General features: G+C 33.9%; 3 protein-coding genes across 6 annotated transcripts; 2 read left to right on the forward strand and 1 right to left on the reverse strand.

Moving 5' to 3' along the window:
* The first annotated feature begins 5,085 nt into the window (after window positions 1–5,085).
* LOC142548486 (BEL1-like homeodomain protein 1) lies at window positions 5,086–8,604 on the forward strand. Of its 4 annotated transcripts, none has more exons than XM_075656838.1 (7): window positions 5,087–5,261; window positions 5,371–5,404; window positions 5,639–5,716; window positions 5,804–6,659; window positions 7,024–7,397; window positions 7,491–7,551; window positions 7,639–8,604. In XM_075656838.1, the coding sequence occupies exons 4-7, from the start codon at window positions 5,808–5,810 to the stop codon at window positions 8,350–8,352; spliced, it is 2,001 nt and encodes a 666-aa protein (XP_075512953.1). In that variant the 5' UTR covers window positions 5,087–5,261; window positions 5,371–5,404; window positions 5,639–5,716; window positions 5,804–5,807; the 3' UTR covers window positions 8,353–8,604. The 4 variants fall into 4 exon arrangements, with proteins under 4 accessions (XP_075512952.1, XP_075512953.1, XP_075512951.1 ...); XM_075656835.1 differs by having other exon boundaries at window positions 5,089–5,261; window positions 5,639–5,706; XM_075656837.1 differs by having other exon boundaries at window positions 5,086–5,390.
* A 2,398-nt stretch (window positions 8,605–11,002) lies between these two features.
* Window positions 11,003–12,474, forward strand: LOC142548488 (E3 ubiquitin-protein ligase PUB22-like). The gene is given in 3 exon segments (XM_075656839.1): window positions 11,003–12,136; window positions 12,139–12,189; window positions 12,191–12,474. Coding segments are annotated over 3 exon segments (1,239 nt in total). The 5' UTR covers window positions 11,003–11,059; the 3' UTR covers window positions 12,302–12,474.
* Window positions 12,475–16,766: 4,292 nt separating this feature from the next.
* LOC142548489 (transcription repressor OFP13-like) lies at window positions 16,767–17,668 on the reverse strand. Its single transcript, XM_075656840.1, has one exon. The coding sequence runs from the start codon at window positions 17,599–17,601 to the stop codon at window positions 16,834–16,836; it is 768 nt and encodes a 255-aa protein (XP_075512955.1). The 5' UTR covers window positions 17,602–17,668; the 3' UTR covers window positions 16,767–16,833.
* Between the last annotated feature and the right edge of the window lie 1,344 nt (window positions 17,669–19,012).

The raw sequence follows: 19,012 nt of genomic DNA on the forward strand, positions 1-19,012 counted from the left end.
AAATGGTAATATTGATCTCTAGAAGATATGAGATAGCATCAACAAATAGACATGCAACTCCCCAGAATCATGGGTTTAACAGCCCAACCCATTATATAGTAAAAGCTCTATAAATTAATAATTTAAGATCATAAAATTTTATTAATTTAGAGATGTATTAATTAATATATAAATTAGTAATTTATTATTTTAAAGATATTTTTTATCCAACACATAAATTTAATTCCATAAAACTCATTGTGTTTCAAAAATATATAAATTAGTAATTTATTATTTTAAAGATATTTTTTATCCAACACGTAAATTTAATTACATAAAACTCATTGTGTTTCAACAATGCATGTATCATATTCATTGAATTATTATATAAAAATTTCACAATGCATGTATCATATTCGTTGAATAATTATATAAAAATTTCATTATATATATATATATATATATAAAGCAAGTTTTATTAATTGTTTTTTATTTTTAAATAATATTTATTGTATTGAGTAAGCAAAGAGAACTCGTTGTATAAACAAAATAATTATAAATAAAATTCCATGAAAACAAAAAATCATATGATCATATTTTGCTAAAATATCTTAGGATAAAAACTTGTTTGAGACGGTCTCACGGGTCGTATTTTGTAAGACAGATATCTTATTTGGGGCATCCATGAAAAAATATTACTTTTTATTGTGAATATCGATAGGGCTGACCCGTCTCACAGATAAAGATTCGTGAGACCGTCTCACAAGAGACCTACTCATTATCCTTGTTATGTATATGATTTTAGAGAATTATTAATTTATGATATTAACGGGGATCACAATTCTTTCGTAAGGAAAAAAATTGGATTTTACATATTCCCATGTTATTGGTCTGAATTTTTATAATTGATTTTTTTTATTAAGAAAAACAAAAAACATTAACCGCTAATGAATTGGGCATCATTATAATTACTAATAAATTTACAACTCTATATTTTTAATCTTGGTTTCTCTAACCCAATGTTTACGTTTAACACGTAACACGAACTAATTAAGTGAATAGAATATTTTTTAAGTGAACAATTTATTTACCTCTAATTTTAAGTAAAGATATAACAATTAAATAATTCGAAAATAAAAAAACCATTATCATAAATTGCTGCACAAAATTTTAAACATTAATAAATGCCTAATAGTTTTGTTCCCTTTCAAATTCCCTCTCTCATACCAATTTATTACCCCGTCACCATTCACTCAATCCGAACACGAAGCTCTGTCTCACCACATTGCAATAATAACATCGGAAACATCATATCTCTATTGCGATAACAAAAAAGTTTCTACAAATCTCGACTCGACTCGACTCAATGATCCCCCAAACATTTATCGCTTACCAAAACTTTGTAATTTTTATATAATGTAATCTCCCCCGTCTCATCTCGCTCTCCGATCACGGGTTGATTCCATTCTACATGTAGGGGCACTACCCCCATGAAAGAATCAATGGCTCAAATTTAGCCACACATACATGGGGTCCACTAATTTTTTTAAAATCACATATGTGTGTGAATCTTGTCCATCCAAACTATGTGAGGGCAGTGCCCTCATATGTAGCATTGACCAAACCAAATTAATGATAGATAATGTGTTTTACCCTTCTGTGGACGGGTTTGGCTAAAAAGGAGAGGACTCGCTTGTAACTTTCTGAATCATTACAAAATTGACATTCCGAGACTTGATAACCTGTCTTATATTTGTTGGGCTCATTAAGTTACTTTGGAATGATAGTACAAAATGTTATTTTGGTAATAATTTTTAATATGAAATGATGATATAACACTGCACACATCAACACTATGATGATACCACATCAAAACGAAAAATGATTAACTTTGTGAAATAACAAATATACCAGACTAAATCTGACATCTCACGACATATATAGATGACCAAAACCACAAAATGACAAGTACAAGGTAACCAACGATGCAATTTTTGATAGAGCAGGTCTCACGAATCTTTATCTGTGAGACGGGGTCAACCCTACCGATATTCACAATAAAAAGTAACATTCTTAGCATAAAAAGTAATAATTTTTCATGGATGACCCAAATAAGATATACGTCTCACAAAATACGATCCGTGAGACCGCCTCACACAATATTTTGCCTTGTTAGATATACTAATGTCTTTTGTGAACCAAAGTACTTTTGATATGGATGTTGTATCTACTTTAGTGTAGTAAAACATTTTACATTTATTATTGGGTTTTTTTTGTACATTTTTTTTATCAACTCATTTAAAATTTTAACTTATACTCATTTTTTACCGACTCATTGAAAATTTACAATCTGGTTAATCTACCACATCGTTCCCAAAGAAAGATGCAAATATATATATATATATATGTCCAAATAGTATAATTACCATTAGTACCACACGACAATCCTGATTGATTAATGATTTATTTATACTATTGGGACATATATATATATATATATATATATATATAATGATATTGATTTAATAGGAGAACGACAGTTGATCAAGGAAAACCAACATAGTATTAAATAACATCAACAACCTCTAAAATTATTATTAAACATAAAACTAAAAAATCAATATAGTTAAAAAAATTATATTTCTACACAAGTAATTAACATTAATTAAAATTCTTGGAATTTTTTTATAAGAAAACTTACATTTGTATATATAAGATTATTCCTCTATTTGAAATGATTTTACAATATAATAGTTAGTTTAATTAACTAAATGAAAAGATTTTTTTTCTTGTTTTTGTTTTTGAATCGGGAGAGGGGAACATTACATTTGGGTTTCGAATATGAGACATCGTCCTAAACTTAGGATCTTGGTGATATATGAGTTACAAGTCATCGAAAAATGAAAATAATTTACAATCAATTAATAATTTTAAGTCCAAAAATCATCTTTGTCAACAAATCAAGTATGTATGTCGAAAATTTTCTATAATACTTAAACTTGAATCATGTAAATTACGTGCTCTATAGTAGTTTTGTTAAACACGACTTATTTATAGTATAATAATTATAGTTCAATTTTTTTATTTTGTCAATTGATTATATTGGGCGAAGAGTAATTCTGAATGTCCAATCAAATTTGTATAAAAATTCTTACAACACAAAAAATTGAATACAAAAATTCATTTTATCAAAATCTGATGATAAATTCAATACAAAATCTCATTAGATAATAAAAAAATATCACCATATAATAACAAAATATAAATATATAATTATTGTAAATATCACAAAACTACGCTCTATATTTGTTGTATTTTTAACATTATTTATGATGAAACCTAACCAAAGGTCGCTTGTACAATTTCGCCGCTTTATTGGGTTTTTTCAAGGACCACTATTCCTTTATTTAAAGCCATTGACCAAAGAACATGGAGATCGGGTCCTCCTCCAATTAAGATTTTCTTTTTAGCAAAACCTAAAGTCTAAAATTACAAACTATCATAAAATTAATTAAATTTAAATAGGCTATACGTCTCCATGATATTTCTTAGCTTTCTTGCATCTTATTGTTATTTTTTTTATATTAATTAACTACATAGATACAATAAATGATCAATTAATTATTATACCACAACCAATGACTTGTTTATGTGTATTAATATGAATATTAATATCAATTAACGTTGTTTAAGTGGTTAGTTGTATACATAAAAGCCTATAAGTGGACGAGATTGGTTGTGCGGCTTCGAATTTGAATTTTTCAACAAATTTCTTATTTTTTTTACCCAAGTACTTATAGTATTATTATCTTATAATAAAAAGTAATATTCTTTTATGGATGACCAAAATATAATATATGTCACACAAAACTGGTCTGTGAGACTGTCTCACAAAAGTTTTTATTCTTAAAAATAATCGTGTATCGGAACCGTATTCAACATTCGTCTCCTTACATGGAATACATATTACATGGTGTGATGAAATAAATACATAGTGAAACACAATATGATATTATAAGTTTGAAGACAAAAATTTACGTGAGAAGGTCTCATGGTCGTATTTTGTGAGACATATCTTTTATTTGGGTCATCCATGAAAAATTATTACTTTTTATGTTAATAGTATTACTTTTTATTGTGAATATCGGTAGGGTTGACTCATCTCACATATAAAGATTCGTGAGACCGTCTGACAAGAGATATACTCATGTTTGAATAGCACTTTCGCACAATCTTCTAATTGCATGCTCACACATCACGTTGATTTACTGAAATTAAATGTTTAGATTGTATAATGAACTCTGTGTTGTTGATTTAATTGCAGACCGTAATACAGATATAGACTTTATATCTAAACTTGACCGCAACCAATGATTCAATTGAAAAGGAGGCATGCATGCTATGCGTCAAATAATTAAATTAAGTTGTTTTCATAAAATAATTTAAAATCAATAGATTTCGATTGTAATTTTATTATTTATAATAAAATAATATATCAAATTTTAAATATATATCTTATTTGTTTACACATTATTAGTACAAAAGTATAATGTATTTCAAATAACACCATAATTGAGTAAACTTGAAATATATTATAATTAACATGAAATGTTACAAAAACATGTAAGAATGAATTTGAAGTTTGTGATCTTACTTATCTAAACAATAAAAATACATTTAAATATATTTAAAATATATATATTTGAAATTTATCAATCCAAACAAAACATAAATTTCCATTTAGTTCTCCATTAAAACAAAAAACAAAAACCTTATAATATACCTTTCGAAAACTCGAAAAAGCAAAATTCTGTGAAATTTTATCTCCGTAAATATGCGGATAGTTAGAAAAATACCGTTGTCAAACTTTTTTTTTATGAAAGTTAGTTTTCAAAAAATTAGTTTAACCAATTTTTTTTTAATTTTTTCCTAAATAATGCAATATATTAAAAGTTATAAAATAATTAAAAAAAACGTGTTTGTCTCTCTGGCTTCGTACTAAAAAAGATAATAAATGTGTGGATAAATGAGTGAATTATAAAAGTGGGCATCTTTTTCCAAACTCCTTTCCACATCTCTCTCTTATCAAGTGGAAAAAGAGTTGCAGAGAGCTAAATGGTTTCATATTAAGAAATTATTCAAGGGAAGCAAGCACCCCACCCCACCCCACCCCACCCCACCCTATTTTATTTGTATACATAAAATCACTCACATGATATTTATAAATAATAAGCTCTGTGGATTCCTATATATGGCCGCCTGTTTCTGTTTTACGATATGATGTGTGTTTTCTATCCTTTTCATGTAAATCAATCGCAATATTCTCACACAGCACTGCTTGCTGATGATCGTTTTCTCCCAAGTTTGATCACTTTCATTGATGATCTGCAGATGGTGATGAAGATGCACGTGTACGCTCTGATTGGTACATCGCTAATATATAATATACCATATATATATATTAATCTAAGCGATCCCTTTCTTCAACACTCAATCCTATAATATATAATAGAAAAATAATAAGTAGTTTATTATTTTACTGATAGAAGATAGCAGGTTCAAGGGGTTGCAGATTGTACAGTGTGTTGGACTTTTTGGTGTAAGGGTTCTTTCTTTAAAAGAATAATATTTTTTTATTATTATTCTCTGGATTTTTCAGGGTTCATCCTCCCACTGTTGCACTAGCTTAGTCTTTAGTCAATTCCTCAAAAGAAATTTCATCAACAGGTACGCGCGCGTTTGTCTTCTTGATGTATTCGTTTGTTTATGAGTATGTAGCGTAGTTGTGTAATGATCAGTGTTTATATTTTTTTGTCTCTCCAAGATTGATGGCTACGTACTTTCATGGGAATTCGGAAATCCTAGGAAGTGGCGATGGATTACAAACCCTTATTTTCATGAATCCTGCCTACGTTGGATTCTCTGACAACCAGCCGTCAGCAGCTGCAAACAACAGCAACTTCGTATTCCTCAACCCAAACTCATCTGGAAGCTTACCCCACGCGCCGCCGTCACAAACTCAACATTTTGTCGGCATCCCCCTCCAGAACTCCAGTTCAACCACCGCAGCTGCCATGTCAACGCAACAGCAGTCTCACCAGCCAAATGTATCGGCCCTCCACGGATTCTTTCCGGGAGTCCACTACAATCTTTACAACCAGCAAATCGACCTACAGGAGGCGCGTGACGTTTCACACTCTAATCAAGGACTTTCATTGAGCCTGTCTTCTGAGCAGCAACAGCAGCAGCCGCCGATGGTGTATGGTTCTTTCAAGCAGGAAAGAGAGATCCCCTCTCAAGCAGTCGTGACCAACATATCTACGCCACGTGGAGGTGATGTCAAGGGTTCTTCCGGAGGATCGCCGTCCTCAACTTCCGGCGTTTCAACCGGCGTGAATGGGGTGCAGAGCGTACTGTTGAGTTCCAAGTATTTGAAAGCGGTGCAGGAGCTTCTTGATGAAGTTGCTAATGTTGGGAAAGGAGAAAAGAGTAGAAATGAATCCGACAAGGGGATTGGTGAGCAGCTACATACTCATGGAAAATCAACGGCCGACGCGGCGAATGAAGATGGGCAAAGTGGTGGTGGAGAGAGCAGTGTAAAACGTAGGTCTGAGCATAGTACAGCAGAGAGACAGGAAATTCAGATGAAGAAAGCTAAGCTTGTTAACATGCTTGACGAGGTAAGCCTATTTCTGTTTTCAGTTGTGTAAGAATATATGAGAAGGAGCCTTTATAATCTAAAGTTGAATTAAAAAAATGAAGGGTTACCATCATTCTGAATTTCAAGTCAGATATGTTCTTTTCCAACTGTCCTGTTTTCATTATTACAAGAAAACTTGGATTGCGATTTTTATTTCTTTTATTAAGGACTGCCAAAAAGAGAGATTACTTTCCACTCCAATTCCGTATTCAAGAACATGAAATCTGTTCAGGCATAAACCATACTTCATTTCTTTTGAGTGTTTTGCATATTTGGCAGAAGAAATATCGAAGTTTCTTACATCAAATTTCTAAAGTTTACTTCTGCAAACATGTGTTTTAAAGGTTGAGCAGAGGTACAGGCAATACCATCACCAGATGCAGATTGTAATTTCTTGGTTCGAACAAGCAGCTGGAATCGGCTCTGCAAAGGCTTACACAGCCGTAGCTCTTCAAACAATCTCGAAGCAATTCCGGTGCCTAAAAGACGCAATCTTGGGCCAAATCAAATCTGCAAGCAAAAGTTTAGGTGAAGAAGACAGCTTTGGAGACAAGATGGAAGGTTCAAGACTCAAATACGTGGACAATCAGATTCGACAGCAAAGAGCTTTGCAGCAACTGGGAATGATCCAGCCCAACGCTTGGAGACCCCAGAGAGGACTGCCGGAAAGATCTGTTTCTGTTCTACGCGCCTGGCTCTTCGAACATTTCCTCCATCCGTAAGTACCCTCTTCATTTTTCTGATAGATTTCATGTTTTATAAGCTTTCTCCCATTGGATTTGCCTGAATTTGATTACTGCTTGGTGTATAGTTATCCCAAGGATTCAGATAAGATGATACTTGCTAAACAGACAGGGCTCACCAGAAGTCAGGTACATGTTTATCCATTCGGTAGATTCTTGATCGTTTCTTATACTTCATTTGTAGATGTATGTATATAATCTATATATCATCTACAGGTGTCTAATTGGTTTATAAATGCTCGGGTTCGACTTTGGAAGCCGATGGTGGAGGAGATGTATTTAGAAGAAATGAAAGAAAATGAGAAAACTGGATCAGATGATAAACATCGCAAAAGAGAACAAATTGACGACTCGATCTCGAAATCTCCAAAAGAAAAGAGCCCAGGAATCAAGAAACCAAACAAAAGCATTATCTCAAATCAAGAAACATACCAGCCTCCAAACCAGAACACTGCTTCAACAATGGCACTACCTACAAATTCGACGTCCCAAATCGGAGCAAACATCAGAAGCCAACCACATTTCAACCTCGTTGCATCATCCGAAATGGAAAGAATCAGCCAACCGAGTCCCAAGAAACAACGGATTCCTGAAATAATAGACTTTGCCTCAAAGGCAACCGATACCGGACTGATGTCCCTGAAATTTGGCATCGAGAGGCAAACCAGAGACGGTTTCACCTTTATGGGAGCTCCCACGAATTTCATTGGAGGGTTTGGCTCGTATCCAATGGGTGAACTCGAGAGATTCGGGCCCCAGCAATTCCAAGCTCCATATTCTGGCAATGGTGTTTCACTCACCCTGGGCCTCCCCCACTGCGAAAGCCTTCCCATTTCAGGATCCCATCAAGCATATCTCCCAAATCAAAGCATACAAATAGGAAGGGGAGTCGAAATCGGCGAAGCAAACTTCATAACTTCAGAATACTAAGTTCCATTTACACCAGTTTCCCCCTTTATTATTATTATTACATGTTGGTGTGGAGGAGCAAGAAAATTCATATAGAATATATATATTATACATTTTTAGTTCTTTACAGATAGGTTAGGATCCTCAGAAGGCATATGGATTGTGATTGTATATTAATTTTGTTGCTGCAGATAAGTAGTTGAATTGTGATACTGGATATATAGACGCCAGCAATATTGGGTGGCACAGAAGAATAAAGAGTGAACTTTTATATATTATTATTTCATGTGATATTAACCTTAATTTAAGGTGGAATTTCAGCAATGGGGCATGCCTTTCCAGTTCTTGATTTTGTGTTGTTCCATTCAAGGAGACTTAACTATTTGCCGAAGAATGTCGTTAACAGTGCCCCAACTCCCAGTTTTTAAATCAGGACCTCTTGATGCACATTTGGAGTATTGTCCTAAAATATTATACCATATATTTGTGTATTCATTTGTCGATCAATTTATAATGGTAATATCCAAGCAAGAAATCAAAATTTATATACAATTTTTAGGCCAAAACTTGTGTGAGATGGTCTATTTTGTGAGACAGATTTCTTATTTGGGTTAACTATTAAAAAATATTACTGTTTATGCTAAGATTATTACTTTTTATTGTGAATTTCGGTAGAGTTGACCCATCTCACAGATAAAGATTTGTGAGACCGTCTCACAAAAGATCTGCTCTAATTTCTGAGCAAAAAATTCTTATCGGTTAAATACAATAAATTTGTTTTTGGGGCCTTGACCAATTTTAAAACAATGAAGTCCTTATCCTTTGTCTTATCAAAACTTAGAAAAAGAACTGGAAATAAAACATAGACCAGAAGAACAAGACAAGATAGATATATATCGTACCCAAAATCTTGTTGCTTCATAGCAATAAACTAACATTAAGTCTCTTGTGAAACGATCTCATGAATCTTTATTTGTGAGACGGGTCAATCCTATCGATATTCACAATAAAAAGTAATAATTTTTCATGAATGACCCAAATAAGATATATATCTTACAAAATACAACCCGTGAGACTGTCTCACGTGAATTTTTGTCAAAAATTAAAAGTGGGCGATTAAGATTCTTTGTATACTAAATAGAATGACGAATGTTTCTTTGAATAAAAAAATGTCAAAAAATAATTGCTTGTGTGATTGAGAGACTTAGTAGACTTACTTTACAGCTTTAATATTTTTAATGGAATTTGCTATGGACCACATGAGAGTGAAGACCTTATCTTCTATCTCCAATGTATGTGTTAAAGAAAGAATATTAAAAAAAAATAAAAAGGAAATGCCCTTTTGGTTCCAATAAAAGACAAGGATGGCTCTTGAAAGATCTTGAAAAAACAATGCCGTATGAAACTCAATATGTTAGGTGTGGATATTAATTATTTTTCATCTGTGTTCCATGATAACTCAAATGATCAAACAAATAATTGTTTGTGTATGCTACACTTTTCTTATTTTTAATACAACATATTCAGTAGATAATCGAGTTACCTCATATTTTTTATTTTGAATTCAGATGAACATTTATCCACGTTGCAATTTGTCGTACTCTAATATTTCATCGCAAATATCGGGACACAAAGACAAAAACTTGTGTGAGACGGTCTCACGAGTCGTATTTTGTGAGACGGATCTCTTATTTGGGTCATCCATGAAAAAGAATTACTTTTTATGCTAAGAGCATTACTTTTTATTATGAATATCTGTAGGATTGACCCGTTTCACAGATGAAAATTGGTGAGAGTGTCTCGCAAAAGACCTACTCCGGGACTAAGAAATGTCACACTAAGGATAGGTGCAAGTACAAAAAATGGAACATGGGTTCTTAACAATGTAGGAAATCAAAACAATCGACAAGGTGATCACCAACAACAACATCGTGGAATTTGAGGAAATGGACGCAATAACTTTTCTTCTGCAAATGCAATGGATTCTTCACAAGTTACACATGAAAGAATACTCGAGAGACACCAATACACCTATGCATTCTTCCAAACTAGCACCCAATTTTACTATGGAAGAACTTCAGCAGATTGCACATGCCATTTCCAAGATGAATCAAAATCACTCTTCTGGTAATAATGCCTATTCAAATGCTGCAGGTCACTTTACATTTCTCAAAACTTCAATCAATTCCATATCCACAAAGCCTTGGATTACGGACAGCAGAGGTACAAATCACAACCACAAAATACTACCGGGCTTCCTAATCCATCATGTACATCAAGCCCACTATTTTATTAGAGGCCCAATTGTTGTCATTCCGATTCTGATTCAAAATGTGAGCCCATCAAAACAGGATATCAGCTGACTTTAAATAATAATATATTATTGCTAGAGCAAATATTACAATAATAATATTCATTCTATTTGACTTTTCTTATTACACAATTTAAAAAAAGGATCACCACGTGGGAAAAGAAAGTCAAAGAGTCGGTGCATGGCAGACGACCAGTCCAAGTCCAAAGCCCCAAAATATTTTAAAATAAAAAAAATAACAAATCATCCAGTTAAGCACACACAATTGCGTGTGTTGACTTTTGAAAATTTTGACTTCCCATTTCGATCTCTTTTTCCCTCCCAACTTATAAAACCGATTCTCCAATGCAAGATTTCTCAAAGCAAAAGCAAATAAACTATTACAAGACTCCATATTGTCCTAAGTCCTGGAAATTTATGGCGGAAGTAGAAATTCCTTCATATTTCCTGTGTCCCATTACTCTAGACATGATGAAAGATCCGGTGACGATCTCTACTGGCATAACATTCGACAGGGATAGCATCGAAAATTGGATATTCACTCGCGAGAACGACACATGTCCGGTCACGAAACAGGTCCTCTCCGACTACGAATTGATCCCAAACATCACCCTCAGGCGTCTGATCCAATCCTGGTGCACCCTCCACTCCTCGCATGGCATCGAAAGGCTCCCCACACCGAGATCTCCAGTCAGTAAGTCTCAGGTTCTGAAACTACTCAACGATGCCGATTCTCCAAATATGCAGATGGGTTGCTTACGAAGACTTAAATCCATTGCTTCAGAGAATCAGGCTAATAAAAGATGCATGGAAGCGGTCGGAACTGCCGATTTCTTGGCATCGTTTATTGTAAATAAAACCCTGGAAACTTATAGCGCTGACAGCGAATCTGAAGCTAAATCGGAATCGAAATTGATGTGCGAGGAGGCTTTAACCATTCTTTACAGTCTCCATCTGTCGGAATCGTGGTTGGAATCAGTCTGCAACCAAGAGTTAGTCGAATCCTTGACCAATATGATGCAATTTGGGAGCTACGAATCACGGGCGTATGCTATCATGCTACTAAAGTCAATTCTTGAAGTAGCCGATCCAGCTCGAATCGTCATCAACCTAAGTTCCGAATTCTTTGTTCAATGTGCACAAATCTTGAATGACGAGTTCTCGAGAAAGACTATAAAATCCACGCTCAAAGTGCTGATCAACGTCTGTCCATGGGGGAGGAACAGGATCAAAGCATTGGAAGCAGGCACGGTCCCTTTATTGATCGACCTTTTACTAGATTCAGCGGATAAAAGGGCTTGTGAAATGATGCTAGTGGTGCTGGAGATACTATGCCAGTTCGCGGAGGGTAGAGCCGAGCTGCTGAATCACAGCGCTGGAATAGCCATTGTTTCGAAGAAAATACTTCGAATCTCTCAGGTGGCAAGCGAGCGGGGTGTGAGGATTTTGCATTCGATTTCAAAATTTTCGGCTACGCCCGGAGTTTTGCAGGTTAAATGTTACATGTCGGTGTGGTGGCGAAATTGTGCTTAGTTCTTCAAGTGGATTTGTGGGACTAAGATAAAGGAGACAGCAAGAGAAATGCTTCGATTGCATGCTAGGGCTTGGAGGAATTCTTCATGCATTCCTCAGCATCTCATTTGTGCATATCCATCTTGATCAGTTGGGAATATATTTCTAGACTAAATAACTAGTCGGGAAATTTTTATTTTAGCTAGAAAATTACACAGCCAACAAAAAATCCTGGTTCTCATATAGAACATTTTCTTTGAAAGATTTAGTTTGGACTTAAAATTTATAGTTTCCGAACTTATTATTATTGGTGTAACTCCAATATATAATTTGTTTTACTACATTAAACAATTTGAGTTTAACTAAACTGACTCCAAACAATAAACAAATTATTGTACACCTGGACTATCTGATTGGCCACAATTCAATTCTAAGTTGTAAAATATACATGAGTTATGGATCATTTCACTGGAATTTATATTATAATATGATCACATGACAAGCCACATTTGAAGGACTAGAATTGGGTTTCCATGAAGAAAATTCCACAAATAATGGGTTAAAAGATTGACTTAAGGATATGAAACAAGCACCGGGAGCATATGAATATGACCATGATAAAACAAAGTAAACCTTCCAAGATTGAAACCAATATGTAATTTACTTGTTACTTCCATGGCCGAACAGACAGAACAATGATCCAGAAAATAATCAGAAGCAGAATAATCCCATAACAAGTCCGTTTCCTCGATTTCTTCTGATGTTTCCTATCAACCTCGAGCTGCTCAGTCCCACATCTCTCAAAATAACTAGCCATTAAGCTGCTCCCCCATGTCCACGAAAACCTGATGCAGTTCCCGAAGATTCTTCTCTATTTCCTTTACAGCATCGTGCCTCTCTTGGATCTCCATTATAGTATCCATCACTTGTCCTCTACCCGCCTTTTGTAGAAAGCTCTCGCTCTTGCCTGTTTCTATCAACTGACCCAAAACTCTGATCTCATCCAGATTTTCACCAGTCACCGTGTAGTATCTCCGCTGAACCGTTTTCCGGTACTCGGATCCCGGAAAATTTCCATAAAGAATCAGCGACCACCTTACCAGGAATACAAGTTTTACTCAAAAATATGTTTTTGAATTCACAGCTAGTTAAAATTCTTCAGATGGCTAAAATTTAACCTATGCATTGACGGTTTATTCATTTGAGAACCTCTCATAGGAGCATATGTTCATACTCCACACTTGAGTTTGCGGATAGCACTTGAGCTTATTATTTTCTGAAGTTTCTTATATTCAACGGTGCTCTGCTTCTGAAATTTTCTTTAATTCAATTTGTTGAATTAATTTATACACAGCTAGTTAAACACAAAAACTCTTGTAAGACGTCACACATATCAATTTCGTTGGTCGAATCTTTTATTTGGGTCATCCATTAAAAATTATTAATTTTTATGCTAAAAATATTACTTTTTATTGTGAATATCGGTAGGGTTGACCCGTGTCACATATAAAAATTCGTGAGACTATTTCACAAGAGACTTCCTCCTAGTTAAAAGCACCGGCCTCTATTATCTTCATGATCGTTTTGAAAAAGAATTTAAAATATAAGCTTAAAAAAACATGAATTTAATCCATCAACTTCATTAGGTAAGTTGTGTTTTTTGGGCAAGTTTTGTTAGATAGGTTTTGAGTGTAATTTTTTTTTTTTTTTTTTTTTGGTTGAGGTAAGACAAGTTTTGAATATTGGATACCTGTATATGTTGCAAGTGGGCCATGGCCCATTATTAAATGCTACCGATGGCCCAAAAAAAGGTTTATCTTGGGAAATGATATTTTTATTTAATTATCTATACTAAAAATAAACCAGGCAACACGAGAAAAAGTAGTGTTACTCAGTGTATTATCAGTTTAGAGGCAAATAACGAAAAATACGCAGGGATAAGATATACGAGTACACAAGAACTGCAGTTGAGACCGAATATAATTGAAATATTTGAATTCTTTTGGTGTGATTATGTACACAAAAATCATATGTAAATTCAGTAGGTCTCTTGCGAGACGGTCTCACGTATCTTTATTCGTGAGACGGTGTTAACTCTGCTCACAGGACCGTGCCTATTAAGAGGCAAATGAGTCCAGTGACTCAGGCCCATCTCTTTATTGGGGCCCAAAAATTTAAAAAAAATTATTATATATAATACTAGTTACTAGATAGCTCAAAACCAAGTATTTATTAAATGAAATTTGCTTAGCCTGTTATCAATTTATTCCTCAATCTTCCTCAATATTCATCTGCGGACAAGCCTTAATCGACTCCAGTCGTTGCGTCGTCTTTAGGTTTGATTGAAAGACCCGTGAGGAGCTGTAAATCTATTTTCTTGTATTTGCTTTGTTCGGGCTTCTAATTTTTTATTGTAGTTTTTTACTTTCCTCGGGGCTTTATGTGGTGTCTATAATCTACGCTTTTTGACTGAAATTTTGGTGGATGTAATGCTTATCCGTCTTTCAAATGCTCATATATTGCTTATAAAATCTTGTTGACTGTCCCGGTCACAGTAGCAAGTGCAGAGCGAAGTTTCTCAAAGATAAAGCTCATCAAAACTTTTCTCTGATCAACCATGTCACAAGAAAGATTGAATGGATTGGCTATGTTATCGATTGAGAAAGAAATTACTGAACAACTTGATTATACATACTTGATAAGTATTTTAAGCTTTAAAACTGTTAGGCGGGTTGTTTTTTAGTGATCATTTTGGACATAGTTGATATTTTTATTCTTTTAATTTTTTATATTGTCTTTGACGTATTGATTTAATTTGAAAAATTACTATGGAACTAAAAAAAATATGAACACACATTATGATTCAGAGACCACTTTTTAAAAGTTTGATTCAGGCCCAAATATTGTTAGGATCGGCCATGTCTGTTCATATTTACAATAAAAAGCAATACTTTTGACATAAAAAATAATATTTTTTCATAAGTGACTCAAATAAAATATATCTCACAACATTGGCTTTTGAAACCATCTCACATGAGTTTATGTGAGATTAATTAATTTAAATTTTCATTATATCGAAAACAATTGCTCTCGTAGTATCGTCCCAATATTTATGGTCAAATCCTTCAAGATCCTTGTGTATGAGAAAGTTTGTAATAGAATACTTTGATATAATCTTATCAAGATCCAAATTTGCAGTATTACAATAAAATATTTCAAATTGAAGCTATAATTTTACAAGGACCACAAGCCTTGATTTCATTTTGGTAACATTCTTCCGTGTCCATTGTTTTTTTTTTCCCCTCTCACTCTTAGCTCAGGACCCAAGAATTTTTTTTTTTTTGAAATGAACTATAATAATATTAATTTGGGAAGTTCCGAGATACAATGTTTACAAGCCATAAGGGTAGATCGTCATTAATACAATTAATGGAGCTATTACAAGATAAAGCTTTGCGAGCTAAAATGTGAGCCACTTCAACGGTCTTTCGTCGCACATGTTTAATGAAATGAAAATTTGGAAGCTCTAACATTGATTGGATTTCCAAGGCAAAAATCCCAGCAGATCCAAGATCTTCTACGTATGAAAGAACCATCATAACAGCTTCCAATGAGTCAGAAAATATATAAACATTTGATAGCACAATCCGGAGACATAAGCCTTTCAAGATTTAAAAAAAAAAAATAAAATAAAGATAAATATATAATTGTCATTTTGTATCCTTCCAAAATATTTTCATTTTCCATTTGGGATAACAAAATCAATACATGTGGATCTCCTTTGAACCGGAATATCATTTCGAGATCTTCGAACATATTCGAAGGTTTAATGTGACTATTGTAACTTTCTCCTGACACACAAGATGAGACTTTAAAACGTAGTGGACCGGATCTTTACAAAAAGATGAAAAAAAAACTTAGTAAGATGTCGGAAAAGCGAAATATACAAGATCACAAACGTAGATTGCTCACGGGATCCATAGATTTAAATATACTTTTACGGTGTTTTGTGGTAAAAAAAAAATAATATGAAATCTTCCTATCTTTTATATAACTCGTCAAAAATAATATTCGCAGCGTGTTTTTAATGCACGCTGTTGACGATGTGTTGCGAAAAATCATTTTTCTTGACAATAATATTCTTATAAAGGATATCATTAAATTTTTCTTCTATAATCCATTATTTTTAGTTCTTACGTGATATATTATACAATATGATGTATGTATATATTATATATACATGCATGCAATACATAACACACTTACCTATGTGCTCAATTGCTTGCTTGTATTAATTAAGAATCGATAATGTTTTTCATAAAGTAATTAATAAACTAAATCGGTAATTTCAGTTTAACAATGAGATCATTAATTTCTGCAACCGTGGAATTTTCGCTGTTCTAAAATAAATTTCAACTGTCATCTTCATCGTCATGATTTGCCGACAAGCACATTTCATTCCTAGATCTAATCACCTTTTCTAAAGTGTTAACTCCAAACACGGAGATTAAATAATGGAGGATTAACAAAATAACTAATTAAACTGCCATTAATTCTCTGAAACTATATATTTATATAGTATAAGACCCTTGCATCTTTTTTTTCCCCTTTCTTTTTCCCGCTAATACAATCGATAAACTAATGATTTCAACATTTTCTTTGTCCTGAGTGATATTTATCTAATCTTCATTTTCCAGTGAAGACAAACATGGGCTGATTGATGAACAAGTGGAAGAAGGAACTGACATGTGAGAAGTAAAAGAACGGTGGGTAGCAGTTGAAGAAGATGAGCAGCGTTTATCGAGGGCGGGATTTGAAGAAACTTTGGGAGAAACAGCAAGATGTTGAAGATGAAGCAGCAAATCCACAAAAGCTCCGACGATATACCCATGTTTACTTCTGCAATTTACTCTCAGATAGTAAGACAAGAGATCCTCCAAGCAATCCCAATCATCTTTTAATCCATGGGCTTCCACCATTTCCTCCATTGAAGCCCTGAAGTCTGTGAAGGGGTCCCTGGAATCCACAGCCAAGATTTTGACACTTTTCGTACGTGGAAAGACGTGGGTTTTCGCTTCTTCTAGGATGGAGCTCGTCTCTCCAGGTTTGAAGAACAGCCTCTTCGACTTCAAACCTTGAATCACAGCAGTAGCTGCAGATGCATCGTTGTCATCCGGATCTTGCTGACCAATGATGGAGATTCCCGAGTTAAAAGAGGCCGTCGCGCTGAAAAATGAATCTGGGGTACTGTCGATGAATTCAATGGTACTATTTCTATCCATAGGATCTTCGAGATAGGTTGAGTTCGTAACCTTGTACGTGTTTTCGTTGGTGTAAGAACGGAAAGAGAGGGTTCTAAGGTTGTTTACACAGGTTGGCCATAGCCAAGGAGCGGAGGTAGCGGAGGCGGAATTTTCCGTGGCTTTGAGTGTAAATGGCAGCTTCATTTTCTTGCTCAATTGGTTGGTTTTCTACCAAGTTTTGTGACAGCCAGGGGACGAAATGTAGTTGGGTAACATTTTTTTCCCCCCACTTTTATTTGGTACGAGCACGATGCATTAAAAGCTTGGACAGGGTCGGTTCAATTCAACGCCAACGGCAGATTTCAACACGATAAAAATAAAACATTTAAAACTAAAAAAAATAAATAAATCACACAAATAATATTTTACATTTAGGTTCCACTTCGTCTGTGATTTCAATATGAACTCAATCGTCTATAAAAAACAAGACCTTTTGAGAGAGCGTCGGAGTTCACGGATACTTATGATCAAGAGTTCGATTTTTCTATTAACAAACTGCTGATTTGTTACTTATAATTTATTCCCGAATGAAAAATAATACCCCATGGATGGGCTCGCTACCTCTGGTACATCCTTAGCGCAAATGGAAGACAGGTCCATCAACGGTCCATGTATTCTCTTATAAATATCAGGTTTGAGTGTTTAATTCATATATTCACTATATTGTTTTTCAGCAACACACTTGCTGAAATCAGGACCATAAAATTTTCGTGAGTATAAAAAAAAGAAAAAAAAGAGTAAAATATTGGGTACTATTAAAAGTATGAGAAGAAATCAAAGTGTAGTAGGGAAATGCGTGTGGTCTGCTCCGATGTTTAGCATTTATTGTAAAGCTTAGTAAGGAAGAGAGAGTTTCTGTTCATCTATAATTTGGTTTCGTGTCAACAAAGATATATTCATATTATGGTTTCAAAATTAAATGAGAGTAATTATTTTTGGCGGAATTGGCGGCTTCGAATATCTGGTCCTGATAGACAGACACCAGCTGATTAAATCAATTCATTTATTCCGTATTCAATGCATCTACTAATTTCGTTCGTTCATTTATTCATATCATCACATATTAAAAATTAATCATATTATTATTATTATTATTATTACTAGCTTATCTATTCATTTTTAATCATTAATTTAATTCTCTCTTACTTTTTTTAAAAAAAGTAATTTTTTGTTCTTTCATGGTTGGCAATATATGACATTCTGAACCTTTTTAAAGCCAAAAAATTGCGTGAGACAGTCTCATGGGTCGTATTTTGCGAGACGGATCTCTTATTTGGATCATCCATGAATAATATTACTTTTTGTGCAAAGAGTATTATTTTTTATTGTGAATATCGGTAGGGTTGACCCGTCTCACAGATAAAGATTCGTGAGAACGTCTCACAAGAGACCTATTTTTTTTAAAGGACCCAACTTTTATATATATATATATATATATATATATATATCCGTAATTTACTTGATATTTTTGTTCTTCTATTGGGGGAAACCATGTGAAAATTATTTGCTCTTCACCTAAATTGTCTGACCAGACAAATTAATTCTGGTAGAAATA

This window comes from Primulina tabacum, chromosome 6, assembly GCF_025594145.1.
Source record: "Primulina tabacum isolate GXHZ01 chromosome 6, ASM2559414v2, whole genome shotgun sequence".
NCBI classification, from domain to species: Eukaryota; Viridiplantae; Streptophyta; class Magnoliopsida; order Lamiales; family Gesneriaceae; genus Primulina; species Primulina tabacum.

Bases quoted from the DNA above. Each gene is read 5' to 3' on its own strand.
- LOC142548486 (XM_075656837.1), top strand. From the start codon at position 5,808: ATGGCTACGTACTTTCATGGGAATTCGGAAATCCTAGGAAGTGGCGAT. The intron at 6,660-7,023 runs GTAAGCCTATTT...TGTGTTTTAAAG, and splicing joins TTGTTAACATGCTTGACGAG to GTTGAGCAGAGGTACAGGCA. The intron at 7,552-7,638 runs GTACATGTTTAT...TATCATCTACAG, and splicing joins CAGGGCTCACCAGAAGTCAG to GTGTCTAATTGGTTTATAAA.
- LOC142548489 (XM_075656840.1), bottom strand. From the start codon at position 17,601: ATGAAGCTGCCATTTACACTCAAAGCCACGGAAAATTCCGCCTCCGCT.